This window comes from Homarus americanus, unplaced genomic scaffold (genome assembly GCF_018991925.1).
Source record: "Homarus americanus isolate GMGI-L3 unplaced genomic scaffold, GMGI_Hamer_2.0 scaffold32929, whole genome shotgun sequence".
NCBI classification, from domain to species: domain Eukaryota; kingdom Metazoa; phylum Arthropoda; class Malacostraca; order Decapoda; family Nephropidae; genus Homarus; species Homarus americanus.
In genome coordinates, this window is record NW_024737097.1 from 1,294,832 (window position 1) to 1,314,177 (window position 19,346).

Genomic DNA, 19,346 nt, shown 5'->3' on the forward strand with positions numbered 1-19,346 from the left:
ACTAATACTGTAAAGCAAGATAATGATCACCAAAAACAACACTCGTTTTACATCCCCCTCCACATAAACCCCCCCCCCAACCCCCCAAAAATGAAATAATAATATAAAACTCATTTGCCTTTTAGTATTTATCTTTCCGTCTCTATTATTAGCCAAAGATTTATACCATTGTTAAGTATAATAGTGTGTAATAATAAGGAAACACCATTACACTCATGCCCCCACCATTAACCTCCCCCCAATGTAATTAACATACAAATACAAAGGCTGAGAAAGTTTGCATAATCTTTGGTAAAAACAGTATTATGACCATAGTATTACAATCTTACTTTGTTTAGTTCCTTCGTTTTATTATCCCTGAAGATCGTGACAACTTGAAGTTACGTAAATCCTGAGGAGTGCGTATAACTTTAATGGCCTTGGCATAATCAATCATTTACTGATCAAAGTATTTCTCTGCCCACTCTAAAAATTGCCACGCAGATTCTTCATCAACTAAATCATGCAAGGAAGGGTCTGCTGCAGGTTGATGGCCACCGTCTTGACATCACCATTCCCAGGGCCACCCTGTTCCACCTGGTGAAGAAGGCCCGAGGCACCTGTGCGATGGCCTTGTGCTCCCTCAGGGTGTTCCTCACGTCGCTGGTGTCCTGACCATCCTTCTGGAGGGAAGAGATCTGGGTCTCCAGCTTCTCACAGGTGTTGCAGACGTCGGTGAGAGGAGCACGGAACACGATGTTGTAGTGCCTCGTGAACAGTGTGGTTAAAACTCTCGGAGACAGTTTCTTCATCAGGATAATGTTTGCTCATCCACACCAGGTAGATGCTGAGGAGTTCGGTGATACTGCCCCCGGCCTCCAGGTACCGCCTGTGAGAGATGTGTGCATGGCTGTAATGGCTAGCGAGCACTGGCAGGGCACGAAGGTGCTTGTACACGTGTTGCAGGCGGCTCCCTGTGATGGCCCTGGTGGATGGATGATGTCCTCGCTTGTCAGAGATGGGCATTCCACTTGGTTGATTCCTTCCTCGTATGCATCAGGACCTCCATCTTCTTCTTGCCAAGCTCGTGAATAAAAGCGAAACCTTGGCGGCAGACCTTAAACTCGTGTTGCCAAAGCTTCACAAAAAAATAGTAGTTAAAAAGCCTATGGCTCACTTCAGCTTCAGTCTGCTTTCTCTTCATGGGTGTTTGCAGGCAGCCATTTTGTTTGCTATAGTCAACAATTGCCCAGAAATTGGTGAAAATGGTATCGGTGTTATCCCTGTCAAGCTTGTCGAAGCAGCCGTCTGGGCAGGGAGGGCCGACCTGCCTCGCCTTGACTACTTTCTTGGTGCTGTAACTTACTTACTCCTCACCCAAATTCTGTTTACGCTTGGCAACCTCCTTTGCCCACTCATCAACCCTACACTCTCTCATCCTGCTTTTTTTTTCTATAGGGCCTTGGGGGGTACGCAGCAGAACGTACTCTGAACCTCCTGATGCTAAAATATGCGTCAGAACTAAGGAGGCAGCAGCATCTGGGCGCATGAATTGGCCGAGGAGCTGTGACGTAGCAAGGGGAAATCCATTGCGATTGGCTGCCTCAGGGGGGTATGGTCCGAGGGAGGCGCGCTGCCATTGGCCCGCGCTCCTCTTGCTCTGAACGGGATGTTGCCACTTTTTGGAACTGAGAGCACAGCCAGATACGTAGCTCCAGGCCTGAGGCGAAATCACACCTTATTTTTGAAGGACTTGCTATTCTAGCTTAAGGGTTACATTCAACGCCAACTTGTAGATGAAGGGTGAAAATAGTGATGTCCATCAAAAAACACATTTTGGCCGGAGTATCACTTCCACCTCCTTCTGACTTGGAGCGCCTCATATGTATGTTGTGTTGTCAATAGTAAGAGAAACAATTGAGACCCTACAATTGTGTGTAAATGAGGCAGAAAGTCAGACCAGCAACGTAGGACTTGGTCACAATTTTTGTGATGCCAAATGACAGCAGAGTCTCCCATTAGACAACATATTATGCTTCCAATACCTCCCTGTTTGATAGCTGCCTACTACCTATCTCCGTTATTTCACTTAGCAATGGGTTTTTCATGATTTATCAAGATTCTATATATGTTTCATTTGCTTATACACATACAATAATACTTTAAGAAATAAATGTTTTATGTTTTTTGCATATTTTCATATACGTATTTAGCCAATTTTGATGGGAATTCAATTCATAATGTCATATTACATGTTCTCCTGACCAAGACCTTCAAAATGATATGCAAATTTATTATATTCAGGCAATTTGTAGATTTTTTTTGTAGGTGGCCATATTTGATTTCAAAATACATAGTGGAAAACAGACCAGATGTGAAGCATGTGACCAAGTTTTTTTTTATGTCCAAACCAACCTTAAAGAAGATCTCAGTGCACACGGGACCCTACCAGGTTCCATGACTAAGCCAGTCTAAAGATTAAAGAAGGGTTCTCCAGTGGGTTATTTATTTGTGTGGTTCATATAGGTCAATTGCTTCTCCTTGCTTATGAGATTGGATTTTCTATATCAGTTCTTCATTTTTAGGTGACAGTGATATCAAGAGGTATTTTATCACCTGATGGCTTGGCAGTTGACTGGCTGGGTGAGAAGCTGTATTGGACTGACTCAGACACCAACAAAATTGAAGTTGCAGAGCTGTATAGTAAGCACCGACGTGTTCTATTCTGGCAGGACCTTGATCAACCCAGAGCTATTGCTCTAGTTCCATCTGAAGGGTAAGTTAATAAGTTTTAACATCCAAAATTTATGTTATGTACTTTATACATACAGTGATATCCCCATTAGCTAGAACAATTGGTGCAGAGCACTTCAGGGATGAGAGATTTCCAGGTAACCAGACGACTTTCTCAAACCCGGAAAAATTCCCTATCCCAGGAATCGTTTCCGGTTACTGGGAAAAGTGTCTAAACTATGCATCTTCCACAGACAGACATTAGCCCACATCCCCATAATGTTTCTGGGTGCTGGGGATGTTTTTCAAGAGTCTAAACTACTGGAGTCTGCAAAAGCATTTCTATTTAAAATGTGGAGTGAGATAGTAGAAAGGTGTGGGTGATTAGAGAGATGGCATGGAAAGGAGTTGTAACATGCACCAGTGTTGACAAGTGCTCCTAAACAACTGATCTTTAACTCACCACCACGCAGTCACGCAATAAGAATATCACTCTGGATCTGTGGATGCCTGCTGTCTTATTTTCCAATTTTTGTGTGTGTGTGTGTGTGTGTGTGTGTGCGTGTGTACGCGCGCGCATGCATGGTGCATGTGTGCGTGTGTGATTTAACAAAAGCTTTCATTTGAGAAAGGTAAGGGAACATACAGTGAACACACATTTTAATGTTAACAATGGAGGTCACGGTCAGGTAGATCATGTGCGCTGAGGTGTTGAACAGCAAACACATGGTGTAGTAACTCCCTCACAGATGGTGTTATGAGGGGCCTCACATGGTGTAGTAACTCCCTCACAGATGGTGTTATGAGGGGCCTCACATGGTGTAGTAACTCCCTCACAGATGGTATTATGAGGGGCCTCACATGGTGTAGTAACTCCCTCACAGATGGTGTTATGAGGGACCTCACATGGTGTAGTAACTCCCTCACAGATGGTGTTATGAGGGGCCTCACATGGTGTAGTAACTCCCTCACAGAAGGTGTTATGAGGGGCCTCACATGGTGTAGTAACTCCCTCACAGATGGTGTTATGAGGGCCTCACATGGTGTAGTAACTCCCTCACAAATGGTGTTATGAGGGGCCTCACATGGTGTAGTAACTCCCTCACAGATGGTGTTATGAGGGGCCTCACATGGTGTAGTAACTCCCTCACAAATGGTGTTATGAGGGACCTCACATGGTGTGTAACTCCTATAGACGGTGTTATGAGGGACCTCACATGGTGTAGTAACTCCCTCACAGATGGTGTTATGGGGACTCACATGGTGTGTAACTCCTTCACAGATGGTGTTATGAGGGACCTCACATGGTGCAGTAATTTCCTCACTGATGGTGTTATGAGGGGCCTCACATAGTGCAGTAACTCCCTCACAGATGGTGTTATGAGGGACCTCACATGGTGCAGTAATTTCCTCACTGATGGTGTTATGAGGGGCCTCACATAGTGCAGTAACTCCCTCACAGATGGTGTTATGAGGGACCTCACAAGGTGTAGTAACTCCCTCACAGATGGTGTTATGAGGGGCCTCACATGGTGTAGTAACTCCCTCACAGATGGTGTTATGAGGGGCCTCACATGGTGTAGTAACTCCCTCGTAGATGGTGTTATGAGGGACCTCACATGGTGTAGTAACTCCCTCATAGGTGGTGTTATGAGGGACCTCACATGGTGTAGTAACTCCCTCATAGGTGGTGTTATGAGGGGCCTCACATGGTGTAGTAACTCCCTTTTAGGTGGTGTTATGAGGGACCTCACATGGTGCAGTAACTCCCTCATAGGTGGTGTTATGAGGGGCCTGATGTGTTGCTGTTGCAACTCATTCACTACGTGGTGTTGTAGCATCATGGGGACACCACGTGGTCTGGTGTCACAGGGCGTTACTCACTCAAGTGAGTGAGGTGTGGTCCCAGGCCTCCCTATTGTGGAATATTAACACATAGCTGGTATTGTTGAGTCTCAGGGGCAGTTATCACTGAGTACCTGGGATCTCACTGTGTGAAGGTTAGCTTGGGTACGACTCTCGGCTGTTACTGTTGCGTTGTTTTCACTGGCTTAAGCACTGTTCAACACTGGTTTCATTCTTTTCCATTTTTTTTTTTTTTATTGGGCACTCCCCTACATCCCTGTGTAAGGTGAAGCGCAGAAGCGTTTACAGTGCCCAACAGGGAAGCATGCTAAGTTCATGCTTGCCTTTATGTCTCATGAGTTAAGGGCATAGAAGCCTGAAGAGTCAAGGGCGTAGAAGCCTGAAGAGTCAGTGGTTTGTCATCAAGTTATTGGGAGCTCCAACAACTTTCTCTGAATACGAATTCGCAACTTTCGACTTACAACAGGTACCTACTTTACTGCTAGGTGAACAGGAACTAATGGGGGGCTAGGAAGTAAGTCCAAACAACTTCCACCGGCTTTTCCAAAATGAAATTGTGACTACAGTAGTACCCCGATTTACGCTGTCAATTGAACCCACAGGGTACCGCGGAAAGTGAAAACCGCGTAAAGTGAACTACAGAACATATGGGATTAATTCCAATAGAGACTGGCCCGACCCCCAAACTCCACTTTTTCCTACACAATACCGATGTTGTAGTAAAAATAACATCTAAATTTTATGATGGTATGCTCACACAATTAATATTTAAGGGAAATACAGTCACCAGGTTAATGTCCATTCAAATAATGGACTCAAATCCCCCCCCCCCTCTTCCCAGCTCACTAGCTCCTACCTCTCTGAGAAATGATTGGGTGAAAACACTAGATTTTAACGTTTAGTAATAAATAATACCTTGGACTAAAGTTACGATAATATAATTGATATTTCTGGATTCCTTGCAGGTCAGGGAATATTTTGAATGTAAACTTCATATATTTTGCACAAAAGATAAAATATTTGCTTTGTGTAAACCAAATTATTACATTAGATTTAAAATTTGTATGTTTAATGCAAAATCCATGATGTTTATATTCAAAATGATCATCATATTTCAAGAATTTTAGCAATGTAAATTATATTCTGGCCGGGTAATTTGTATGAATTTTATGAGCTAAATAAAAAAAAAAAATTTACTTCACCGCGTATATGAGTAGATGCACCGGGAAAAGTGAAAGTCCGGTTCTGGCAAGGTACCGCGGAAAGTGAAACCGTGTAAAGCGGGGTAATACTGTATTGGCGAGAATTTGCTGATATTCTGGTAGGGAGGAGAGGTTCAGGGGAGTGAGTTGGGGTATGTGCCAACATAACAGTTGAACTGGCAGCCACCAGAGCAGCACCAGACATGTCTTGACTCTTCAGTGTGTGTGTGTGTGTTATTGTTTTTTGGTGGGTTAGCCGCATAGAAATACCTCCTGTATTTTAGGGCATATAAGACACACGGCCAAATAAGATGCACCCCATTTTAGCACGGAGTATTTAGAAAAAAAATCTTTGGTGTAGATTTTCCTCTTGTAGCCATGTATTGCCAAACCCGTAAATAAAAGCCAAATGAAAGTTTAACACAGTCCCCACTTGCATACACTCCCTGGTTCACCATAACAACGGAGATGCTACCTCTGCCGATTCCTTAGCAACGCTCCCCCCCCACACGTCCTGCATCCTCCCGCTCTCCCACTGAGCCAGCTAACTCTTGTATAAAAATATATATACACTTGACTCTTGCTTTATGCGACGATTGCATTCTGCGACAACACGGCATAATGGGAATCCGCGTATAGTGAAAACTTGGATATGTTCCACAACTACTAAAAGTCAACAGTAGTGCCATAAAAGTTGTGGAAAAATCATTACAATATTCTGTTGTGGGTTAGAAATAAAGATATTACTAATATAAAACTATAAATTATAATTTAAACTAAGACATGAAAAGCATGGGTGTTTCTATGGAAAGTGAAAGTGTGTGGAGTGGCTGACTCACCATTCCAGTCGCGTCCCATGACGTCACATACAGCGCACTGCTACTACTACTTTGTTCTCACTCGGAATCGAGTATGACCATCATCCAGGGTCACCTTGATTGGTGAGTTTTGAGGTGACTAAAGAGGCCGATACGGGACCTGCAGAGTTGTTCACAAATGTTCCACATGTGGAGGGCTGCATCGAGTGCTTGAGGGGCGGCAGCAGCATCTTTCCAGCTTTGGTGCTTGTCTGCCTCGGTTTGCAGTCGGGTTAACTCGAAAGTATTGACACCTTCTCGTGTGGTGCTCCTTCAAGCGATACTGTGTGGAGTAATCGTCTCCCAGGTGAGGGGGTCGATTTGGCACTTTTTCAGGTTTCTTAAGACTATCCTTATACCTTTTCAGTTGCTCGCTGGCGTTGCGTTTACTATTTGTTGGGTGACTAAAGTAGCTGCTTTGGCAGTCTGCTGTCATCCATGTGGGTAACATGGCCAGTCCAGCGTAGTTGTTCTTGGATAATGGTAGCCTCGATGCTTCTACAGTTGGTGTCAGCAGGAGTACTGGCATTTGTTCTCTTATCTTCCTAGCGAACTCGGAGAATGGAACGTAGACTACGTTGGTGAAAGTTTTCAAGTGCCTTGATGTGTCTCCTGGATGTGACCCATGTCTCGCTGTCATATAGCAGGGTGGGGAGGACCACTGCTCGATATACGTGTAACTGTGTAGGTAATTTCAGCTCCCTACAGCTGAACCCTGGACAGACTGGTCATTAATAATGGATGTTCCTCGTGTAACGAGGATGGCCATCCCAAGGGCCACATAGGCGAATTTGTTTAAGGTGCAGAAACTTTCGCCAACACAACAACCAAACCCTAAGTTAAGGAGCTGCATGACCCAGTGTCAAGGAATAGTCCAAGAAGACCGGCCAACTCACCAACTGCACTGGCTAAACCATTACCCCGGAATACAATCCGCAAATCGATTAACATCCAGGTTCCCAATTACTGTGGAACAGCTATTGCAAAACAAGTGCAATGGTGTTGGCCACAAGAATTTGGGAAAGAAAAGTATCTCATCATGCTTGGTGGGCTTCATATTGAAATGGCTGCATTCATAGCTGGTGGCACCTGGCTTAAGAAAGTGGATGGACAGAAGCTTTGGTACAAGCAGGAGTTGCAACTTCTGGGACTGCTGAAACTTTCTGAAGGTCAGCCACCTAACCAAAGCAAGACATGCCCACCAAGTCACCGCTGCCACTTTATCTGTCCTCAAGCACCAAGTCTACAAAGCTTATGTAGAGAACATCTCAGATGATGAGAGGGAACTTACATCCCATGGCTTGGAAAATAAGAAATGTGAAGAATGTCCTCGGTTCTGCTACTGGAACTCAAATGGAAATTACAACTGATAATTTTGATTTTTTTGAGGGCACAGAGATATGGTCTCTTTGATTTGTATATAGAGTCCATTTCCAAGCTTGCCCCATGGTTTTTTGCATTAGATCAAAACCATTATGCAAGGTGGTTACCAATTCATATTTGGGATCTGTCCTCCCTACAGGTAAAGCATCCTGCTTTGGTTGCAGAGTTTCATAGTGGAAGATTTGTCATCCACAAGACAAAAAATGTCTTGCCTGACATGATTTTTGATCAAGGGGAGGAGCAGAATACTGGGCATCTGAAAGGCTTTGGTGGAGTGATTGGCCTGACAGAATCGAACAGTATTCAGAAGATGGCAAGTGACTGCCACTGAGCTAGTCCGCATAGAGTTTGAAGGCAATCTTAAAAGAGACCTAAACAAGGCAAACTTTCATCAACCATGAGCAAATGCACTCTGTGCAGGAATTATTTTACGCTATGCTGTCTTTTCCTCTGACAACAAGAAACAGATCAAGATGATTGAATTATAGGAATAGAATCTGAATTATATTAAGATAATGTATAAAACTACGTAGGGTGCGTAGCAGTGGAGAGGAGGTGGCAAGTGGTGGTTGGTGGAGGTGGAAGGGAGGAGAGAGCAACTCGCCTCCCCCCATTTGGCAGCCTGCCATCCCTTTAATAATAATAATAATTAACGGTTTATTGAAAGAGCTTGGCAGCAGTATGCAATTCACTATAATTCCCATATTATTTAAGTTCATTTGGTGCCGGGTTAGTAAAATATTATAAAAAATAATTAATTTCCCCCAAATCCCACACTTAGTCCCAGATGAGCTATTGCGCTGTAGTACCTTTTTTTTGTCATGTTTACAGAGCAAGAAACAGCTGATCGTTCCTGCTCTCCGTAACAATGTTGCCAGCACTCGCCATCTCTCGAGCACCATTTTTGTCACTGCTCTAGAGGGTTGGTGCTTACCACAATATCTGTCTTGAGCACTTACTAAATAATATTGTGGTGTATTTGTCAGAACTTACCAATGTTATTGTAATGATAATGTGTCTCCATATGCTGTGGTTTAGTCACTGATCAGTTGTCTAAGTGCAAAAGTAGCCAGATCAAGCCATCATGTACCAATTAACTTTAAAATAGAAATTATAAAATAACATGTTATAAGACAATGGTTTAGTTGTGCTGTTAATGTATGTGCACTGTAAGTGCCTTCTCATGTCATTTCACCTCTCGTTTCGTCACCTCACCTCGCAGTGTTACATATATTTATTGCTGTATTATTTATTTTATTATTACTGTATGTACTTTTAAGAAAGTATTTTTGCAGTCATTATAAATAGATTGTTTCAAGTGGCAGCCAAGGCAAGGCACAAAAACGGAACAGAATACAAATGAATAATCAAACACAAAAATTCGGAAATTGTCAAATAATGTCAAAATATTCTGAACACGGATAATTTGAATTTTTTGGTATGTCAAGTGACCCAGAGCACTTTTTTTCTTTTCTTTTTTCTCGAATTACGAGGGAACACTATATTTCACAATTTTCTAATAAACCCCTGTGGGCTCTATAATGTGGTTCTGGCCAGGTTCAGGAGCACGGTTTTATATTATACTTAGATACAGGTATAGGTAAAAAAATTTATCATTTAAGTTTTACAGAGTAGGCTGTATTATGAATTTTTATTTTTATTTTTATTTTGCAGATTGATGTTTTGGACAGACTGGGGTGAAAATCCCAAGATTGAGAGGGCAGGTATGAATGGAGATTCCTCAACAAGATTGGTAATTGTCAAAGAAGAAATATTTTGGCCCAATGGTCTAACTGTAGACTATGATCAGCGAGTCATATATTGGGCTGACGCAAAATTGTCTTATATTGCATCTGTAGATTTTGATGGGAAGAGAAGAACAAAGGTAAGGATATATTTCTTTTGGAAATGGTGCTTAGGACTTATTTTTGTAAAATATTTAATCAGTGCTTTTGACACAATCTTAAGGTTTGGCACCAAAAAGGCAGTCTTATAGGAAATAGGTTTTGGGATGTCCTTGTGAATTAATCAACTTTTCTTCCACCAATTGTCTTTAAAACTCATGTTTTATCTGTGAACTCATGTTTTATCTGTGTTATATGTACACTAAATCCTTCCATACAAGTGATGTACATGATCATGATTTTGTTTAAACACAGAATATGAATATATAACATAACTATAACACTCAAAATTACAGATGAAAATAATTCATGGCAGAGCCTCCCATGCCTTGTGGCTAATTGTATTCTTTAGACAAGGGCAGTGTCCATTTGAAGCAGTTCAAAGGTATATAACACATAGACATTTACTTGCCCTGTTTAAGCAGGATCAGACTGTAGCTCTGGTTGATTTGAAAACAATGGACTAGCAATTACATTGGAACGAACTCAGAATTTCAACAAGATTATTCACATAAATGCTCACACTTGCACAACAAGTCAATGAGGCTGAATTGCCATCACCATTTCTCTCATAATAAGAACTTGATTGAAACCATTGGCTGGGACAAATGTAAACACTCGGCATGACAAAAACCAAGAGCATGAATCATGTAGCCTTATGTCCCATGAAAAGCTCTGCAGATTGCAATCATCATGATAGCAGGACCAAGCTAAAAAAATGAGAATTGGTGACTTTAGACCAAGAATTTTGACAGAAGGGTTTGCAACATATAAACTAGTTTAGTTGTCAGGGAGGCAGCATGCACTCAACTATGCATGCTGAGGGGGGAAATTCCAATTATGTTTTTTAAGTTACTAAAGTAGCTGGTAGCTCAAATCAAGTTGTTGGACATCATAAATTTTCTTTTATGGCATGAAAAATGAATTTTTTACAGACCAGATGAGGTGATTTTGAAATCCTGCTCTTTACACACCCTGCCCCTGAAATCTCAAGTTCTGCTAGCACTACGGCCTTTAAATCCACACCTATGATTATGACAGAAGATAAAGATAGAGGGTTTCAGTAACAGTTTCGCATGACTAGTGTGTATTTTACAGACCAGAAAATTTAATTATATACATGCAGAGATCCAGGGTTCGATTCTTGACGAGTTAGGTATTGTTTGTAAAGTTTTTATTTTTTCGAGATTAGCCCACCGGGGCACAGGTCAATGACCCACATCAGGGCCTGGGGGCATAATAATAATATTAATGATAATTAATAAAAAATTTAAGAATATTAAATAATAATAATAATAATAATAAATAATAATTAAGGACCATAAATGAATACTAAACTAAAAAAAAGATCAATAGTGAGAACTGATGTACGTTGGGGCGAGAGAAAAAAGACCAACCGCTGTCACCTATTGTAGGGGATTACTTCCTATAATACTTTACTATACTTTCTCTCTCTGTTCCACGACTTCAACAATTACTGTACTCTCTGACTTAACATCTGACCTGTGGTAGCATGACTCGAGGGTAAGACACAAGTAATAATGGTACCAAGATTTAGGGAGAAATAAGGGTGGCCACTGTAGGAAAATAATACCCCTAACATACAATAAAACTGCTTTATTAAAATAATGCTAGACTTCTGACTACTTCCAGTAACACACTAGTGCCAATATCAACCCCATGGCAATACTCAGACACTTGTCAACAAGGTACATTACATATTCCACACTCACCCATACTTGGTGTACCTGTAGAAAACATATACACTGTAAATATACATAAGTACACTTGGGATCCAACAACAACACAGAGAACCCGAGAGATTGCTCTCGTTGTTAGAACAGGACTCGTAGCACTGGTATTCCAAATAAATACTGTACCTACTTTGATACTCTGTTACATAGCCATGAAAACGTGGTGGCCTTCACACTATAGTCTCTCCTCGACTTACGATGAGGTTCCAACCCAACGACCAGGTTGTAAGTCGAATTGGTCGTAAGTCGAAATGGTGAAAATAATACATAGAAATTCTAAAATGGGTGTCTTTTTCTTCTTGGCACCACGAGAACTCTTTATTTTACGCTTGCCAGCCATTTTAAAGGGAATTACAAACGAAAATTTTGTCAGTACACAGCGCGATCATTAACGTCGGGACTCGAAAATAAGTAATGTGGAAAATATTTTATACGACCATGGTCGTCGTAAGTCGAATATGTCGTAAGTCGAGGAGAGACCGTATGTTAACCCCAGACACTCATCCAATCGAAGATGACATACCAGAAAACACGGGCAAAAATTACGACTCGCGTACTACTCAGAGGTGGACTCATACCAACAGTGACACTGCCTGAGCTGGTGGTGTTGTATACGTCGCTGGGTAAACCACAGGTGGACGATGGATGCGTCTGGTGCACGTCATTAGTAGCCGACTGGCTCACCACATAACCGTGTTGGCGACGATATCCGACTTTATTTACGTTCATCCATTTCCAAATACTGACGTGGACGTCGTCCCGGGGTCGACACGGCCAGCTTGGCCTACAGAAACCTCTCTGTAAGCGGGATGGAAATCGTGGGTTTAGTGAGTAACACGAATGCCGTAACATAGGCTGAAGGAGCTTGAACACTACTTAAACACTTCAAAACTATGTTAATTGATCACTGCATATTCACACAACAAATAACTAAGTCAAAAACATTTAATATAATGTGATGGAACGGGCACTGGACCTTACCTCTGTAAGCGGGTTGGAAATCGTGGGTGGAGTGAGGTCAGGGGCCCTCCCACCCAGCGTCTCCCAACCGTGAGTTACCACGACGTCACTTACAGAAAGTAAATCGACAGACTAGGTTTCTCTAAACAGCAGTGTTAGAAAATGAGGCTACGAACTCATATTAATCTGCTAGGTTTCACTTCTCAAACTAAGGAGTGACTGAGCTCTCAAAGACAAGAATAAAACTGACGACAAATACTAAGAATGGCAGTACTGGGGGGGGGGGGGCAGCAGATAACTGAGCTTTTCCGTTAATTCTAGCAATAAATACGTTTTGTGTTAACATTTCAGACAATTATCTAACTTTTATAATACAAGACAGACAACAATTCCTATGTTTCCATCGGATTGTCTGATATTCATTTATCAAAACACAATGACTTCAGTTTCAAACGGCTGCCGCATAAGAACACAAGGTACATATGGTTTGTAGCTTGCAAACAGAGTACTCAACACATAATATTTTAACACGAAATACTCTACATATAAGACACAAGATGTCTTCAACTTGTACTCAACACATCTAGACTCTTTTCTCTCACGGTGGGTGTACCTAATTGGCTGTATAATAAATTCATTCACTTACAATTTCAAATTCGGGAACACCCTAGGAGACATACAGAAATACCCGAGTCCCTGATAGAATACACAAAAGGAAAACGGAGGACGAAGACATACTGTAGTGATTAGAGAACGGACGGCTCTACTGGGGGACTCAAAAGTACATATGTTTTGTGGGCGATGTAGCATAATATGAATACTTAAGCGTTGAACGGACTAACCACACAAATGTGACCATGACGCTGATATATGTATGTTGTGTTGTCAAAGTATGAGAAACAATTGAGACCCTGCAATTGTGTGTAAATGAGGCAGAAAGTCAGATCAGCAACCTGGGACTTGGTCACAATTTTCGTCATGCCATATGGCAGCACGGTCTTCCTTTACACAATACCTGTACATTATGACTTCCAATATCTTCCCAGGTAGTAGTACCTCCCTGTTTGATAGCTGCCTACTACCGCATGTGGTTTAAGTTGTATGCAATATTTTCTACAGAAATGGCAATGATATTCTGTATATGTAATGTATTTCATGGGGCAAAGGGAGGCTCAGGAACTTAACTCCTGTATTTTATCTATTTCTTTTGGGGAAAATTGATCCTCTTAACGTTGTTTTGTATAATGTCGCGTTTTAATTTAAAGTGAATCTTTCCTATTTTGTGCGAGTCAATCTGGCGCATCATATTAAAAATTTTGCGCCTAATGTTTCTCTGGGTCATGCTACACTGTCCAAAGGACAAAGCTGTACTGTACATGTACTCAAAATAATGTGCCGTATATGCCCGTGTTTAGTTCGAGGTTTTAAGACCAAATTTTTGGGCAAAAAATTGGGGGTCGACCTCTAAACGGGTAATAGTTTTGTTAGGTTGAAAAATATTTACCCCTAACTGCCAGTAAACAATGGAAACGACGCACCACCAGCTGTGAGTGTCGGTACAGTTGCCAGGGCAGATCTCTTGCGTCATCATAGCAAGCCCAAAGTAGCCAAATGCATGGTATGGTAGCACAGGACAATGTAAAACGTAAAGTATTCATTTTTAAAAGTTTATTTATAGATACATAAATTTTTGTTCATTAAATTTGAAACATCAATCTTTGTTAATTAAATTTGAAACAAAAGAAAACTACAATACCGTATACATTTTACAACAATTAAAGCATAAAATGAATTTGCTTCTCTTTCCTGTATGGTTGACATATTTTTCTGCATGCTGCATCCCTGATGATAGGGTTTGTCCAGGTGCACCTGTTGAGTTACTGGTTTTTAAAGTAACTAATCACATTAATTTGACTGAGTGAATAGGTGCTTATATAGTTTGTAACTACAGTATTTCAATGGACCAGCTTCAAGAATACAGATTACCTCCTAGACAAAGCAAGGTCTGGTAGTAGATATTCTGGCAGGTGGTTTTCTATGTCACTTTTCTTTGTCTTGGCTATGAAATGGGGTTTCATACTTAAAGTCTATTGGTCTTCGCAGTTTTGACTAAGGATACTAAATTGTGAGAGGATATGATTAAGTGGCATTTGAACTAGTCCATGCATTAGTTATCCATAATGAATATGGGGAGAGGTTTGCACTGAATTTCAGGAGTTTCTCACACTGATGTTGATGGTTGCATGAGAGTATTGTCAACCATGTAATATTTTTTATGGATTATGCTGGATTGACGATGTCAAAGATGATGACAAAAAAAAGGAATACTGTATAGGGTGGAAAGCACCTTCATCACTTTTATTTTTTCTTGTTGTGTCTTGAATTTTGGAATATATTTTTGAAGTAAACTATTGTTTTGTTTATTTGCAGGTGGTCAAGGGTAAATTACCTCATCCTTTTGCTTTAACGTATTTTAACCACACGTTATATTGGACTGACTGGGAAACAAGAGCCATACACTTCTGCGACGTTGGCCACAGGGTTAGTATTACAAGTAAATTTGTTAATGTTTGTACAAGTATTATAAGTGGAATATATATATATATATATATATATATATATATATATATATATATATATATATATATATATATATATATATATATATATATATATATATATATATATATATATATATATATATATATATATATATATATATATATATATATATATATATATATATATATATATATATATATATATATATATATATGTATATATGTATGTATATGTATATATGTATATCTATGTGTATGTATATGTATATGTATATATATGTATATGTATATGTATATGTATATATATATATGTATATGTATATGTATATATATATATATATATATATATATATATATATATATATATATATATATATATATATATATATATATATATATATATATATATATATATATATATATATATATATATATATATATATAACTGACATTGTTTTACAAGTACAGCATGCCCTTTAAAATTCACGGGGTTTGGGTCTCCAAATGGCCGTGAATTGCCAGATTCGTGAATATCATTTGCTGACCTGGGGGGAGGGGTTAGTACATTTATTTCTTTTACTTGTACTGTGTATGTGTGCGCACACACACACTGGGTGAGGACATCGGCGCTGCCCGTGGTCTCTTGACCATTGGGACAGCTGCCAGCCTGGTTTGTCAGGCCCTTCCCTTTCCTCATCGCCTCCTCCCCATATGGATTTATCAACATCCTCCCACAACAGTACAGTGCAAAGATTGATGATTAACCCACAAGTGATATACAAAAATGAGAACTTCAACTCGAAAGAAAGAAACCGCTGTTAGAGTGACAGTGCTTAGCAGTGAATGTTGACCTAATGCAGATCTAAGACACCCAGTCCGCGGTACATTCACCAACACTGGATGAGAAGCTAAGAAAGACTCCAAACTACATCAGGAGAGAAATGAGGACTCCCTACTCCTCCCAGGCGAGGAACTATGAATTCCTAACTACATCACATAAGGAACAAGAACCATCTCCAACACCCTGTGTGAGCTGAAGGACCTACCCTGACCACGTGGTGCAGCTGGAGTGAGGTAGCGGATTAGCGGCCAGGTATAACGCAACGGCCATCCGGTGAGGTCACAAGACTGTTTACAAGACCAGCTCCCACAGTACCAAATTTATAGTTAATCTATATGTTGACTCTGTTTCTTATGTTTTTGTATTGAAAGCTTTTGTTAGTCAAGTGACCCACTCCTCAATTTCACCATATATAACTTATCGTCTCTGTTCATTGTATATTTTCAGCCTTCGGGCTGCCATGTTATCTCAATAAACTGTTAATTATTTTTATTATCTCACACACACCCACACACACACACACACACCCACACACACACCCACACACACACACACACCACACACACACCCACACCCACACACACCCACACACACACACACACCCACCCACACACACACCCACACACACACACACACACACACACCCACCCACACACACACCCACCCACACACACACCACCCCACACACACCCACCCACACACACACACACACCCCCACCCACACACCCACACACACACACACACACACCACACACACACACACACACACACACACACACACACACACACCCACACACACACCCACACACACACACACACCCACACACACACACACACACACACACACCCACACACACACACACACACACACACACACACACACACACACACACACACACACACACACACACACACACACACACACACACCACACCCACACCACCCACACCCACACACCCACCCACCCACACCCACCCACCCACCCACCCACCCCCAGAGGAATTAAGAAAAAGCATGAGGAGTGAGGGTCTTATTGTATGACAAATTTGCATTTGACTGCGTGTTAGTGAGTTAAATATCAGCTGTTGAGGAGTGCTTAGCAACACTCCTTTCCACTCCATCTCTCTAATCACCCACACCTTTCTGCTTTCTCACTCCATATTTTAAAATGTAATGTAATGTTGAAAGGATAAAACTTTGCTCATTTATACTTATCTCCCTAAAAATACTTTAGGTTTCATATTTATTCAAAATATCTTCGGTCATGAGACCCACTAATCCCCGACCCAAGAAGGTCAGTAATATGAGACCACTAATCCTCCACCCTACCTCTGCCTGACATTGCATCAGGTCAGGTCAGGTCAGGTAAGTTACATGAGACCCAGTAATCCCCCACAGCTCCATGGGAGTGGAAAATAACAGTCTTTGCTGTAACACACAGCTTCATTCATACCTTTATCATACTGTATACCCCCTGTAGATTTCTAATTTTTCAATATCTTTTTAACCAAACTTTCAGATTCACAATTCAAGATTATTATAGTAAAAAAATGGAGTTTCTAACTTAATTAGAGCTGCATTTACAGACTCCGGTAGTTTAGACTCGAGGAAAACATCCCCAGCACCCAGAAACATTATGGGGAAGTGGGCTAGTGTCTGTCTGTGGAAGATGCATAGTTTAGACACTTTTCCCAGTAACCGGAAACGATTCCTGGGATAAGGAATTTTTTCGGGTTTGAGAAAGTCGTCTGGTTAGCCGGATATCTCTCATCTCTGGAAGTGCTCTGCACCAATTGTTCCGGCTGATGGGGATATCACTGTGTGTGTGTGTATGCACACGCGTGCACATGCTTGCAGTAATGCATTGAACCCTCGAAGATTCGGACCTGTAAATCCGGATTTCGGAAACGGGGCCAAGGTACTCATAGACTCTACTTAGCAGAATATAACTTACATTGCTGAATCCTTGCAAGATAGTGAATAATTTGAGTATAAACATCACAGAGTTTGCACAAGAGATAAAAATTTTAGTCCTTTAGTGTAGTACATTTAAGTACAAGGTTTTCAATTCATATTTTTGGGTAGATATACATAATTTTCTCATTTATTTTCACTCATTTACATGTACACAACATCCAAAATACATATTGTAAAAAAGTAAAAGAAATAATTGTCTTAAGGGCAAACCTGTACTGTACTCAAATGTACTAAATAATTGCTAAAACTTTAAAGCCTAGTGCAAACTATATCATGTTTATACTCAAATTAATTACTATCTTACAAGAGTTCCAGCAATGTAAGTTATATTCTGCCAAGTCAATTCAGTGACATTTTATAAGCAAAAAACTTAAACTTCCTCTATATGACATAAATACCACTAGGTAACCTTTGCCGCCAGCTTTGTCAACACCTCACCTCCCCCTCAGACTTCCCACCTCCTCCCAGTCAGGGTGAAGGTGGTTTTAGGCTTAAACAGACTAAACCTAGCAGAATATGACGTGCAGTGCATGCGTGAGAGATGGTCAACATGCTCGCCTCGCAAGCAAGCTGGCCTATGTTCGATCCCCAGGCAGGGTAAAACTATGGGCAAGTTTCTTTACGTCATTTGCCTCTACTAGGGTAATGGTTAGCCAGTGCAGTTGGCAAGTTGTCCGGTCTTCTCGGATTATTCCTTAACACTGGGTCATACAGCTTGTTAACTTAGGGTGAGGTTTTTGTGTTGGCAACAGCTTCTACATCTCAAGGGGAGCGTCCAGCTAAGATCGCTGAAAAAAAATATGAAAAAAATTCTGAGCAAAGTTGTTGCCTGTGACTGGATCTGGATGGAGTTTTATGGCAATATTCGTAATATTTATGCAGTTATGTATGGTTCCCCCTCCTCTCTGCCCTCAACTTTCCTATGTCCCCTTGGGTAGACATATGAATGATCGTGGTAAAATATTTTTCCCCCAAAATATAGAATAAATACCACAAAAAAGGCTTTAGAAATTTATTTCAGGCAACTCTCTTCGTCTCTGGCGAGCATAGGGAGGGGCAGACAAACAGCGTCATCAGAAGGTCCCGGACCTTGTCAAGGAGAGGTGTGTATAATACTCTGAGGCACCGCACATCTTACCTCACATGTACCGCTGTACCAGGCTTCTTTCCTCAAATATCAGGATGGCTTGTGATTCAAAACATAAAAGACAACAAAAGGAAGCAAATGCCGGGAGGACTGCTAAATCCAAGAGGATGAAAGAAAAATATCCGCTAAAACTAACGATGGTAACAGCCGTCTCAGGGGACACCTGAGGCAGCCCAGCCTTC

At 41.0% G+C, this 19,346-nt stretch overlaps 1 protein-coding gene across 1 annotated transcript in view; it reads left to right on the plus strand.

The window, feature by feature from the left end:
* LOC121873152 (low-density lipoprotein receptor-related protein 6-like) overlaps positions 1 to 19,346 on the plus strand; it is a 197,415-nt gene that overhangs the window by 21,100 nt on the left and 156,969 nt on the right. Inside the window, 3 exon segments of the mRNA XM_042376470.1 lie at positions 2,565 to 2,755; positions 9,695 to 9,905; positions 15,069 to 15,179. Coding sequence (XP_042232404.1) covers positions 2,565 to 2,755; positions 9,695 to 9,905; positions 15,069 to 15,179 — 513 coding nt within the window.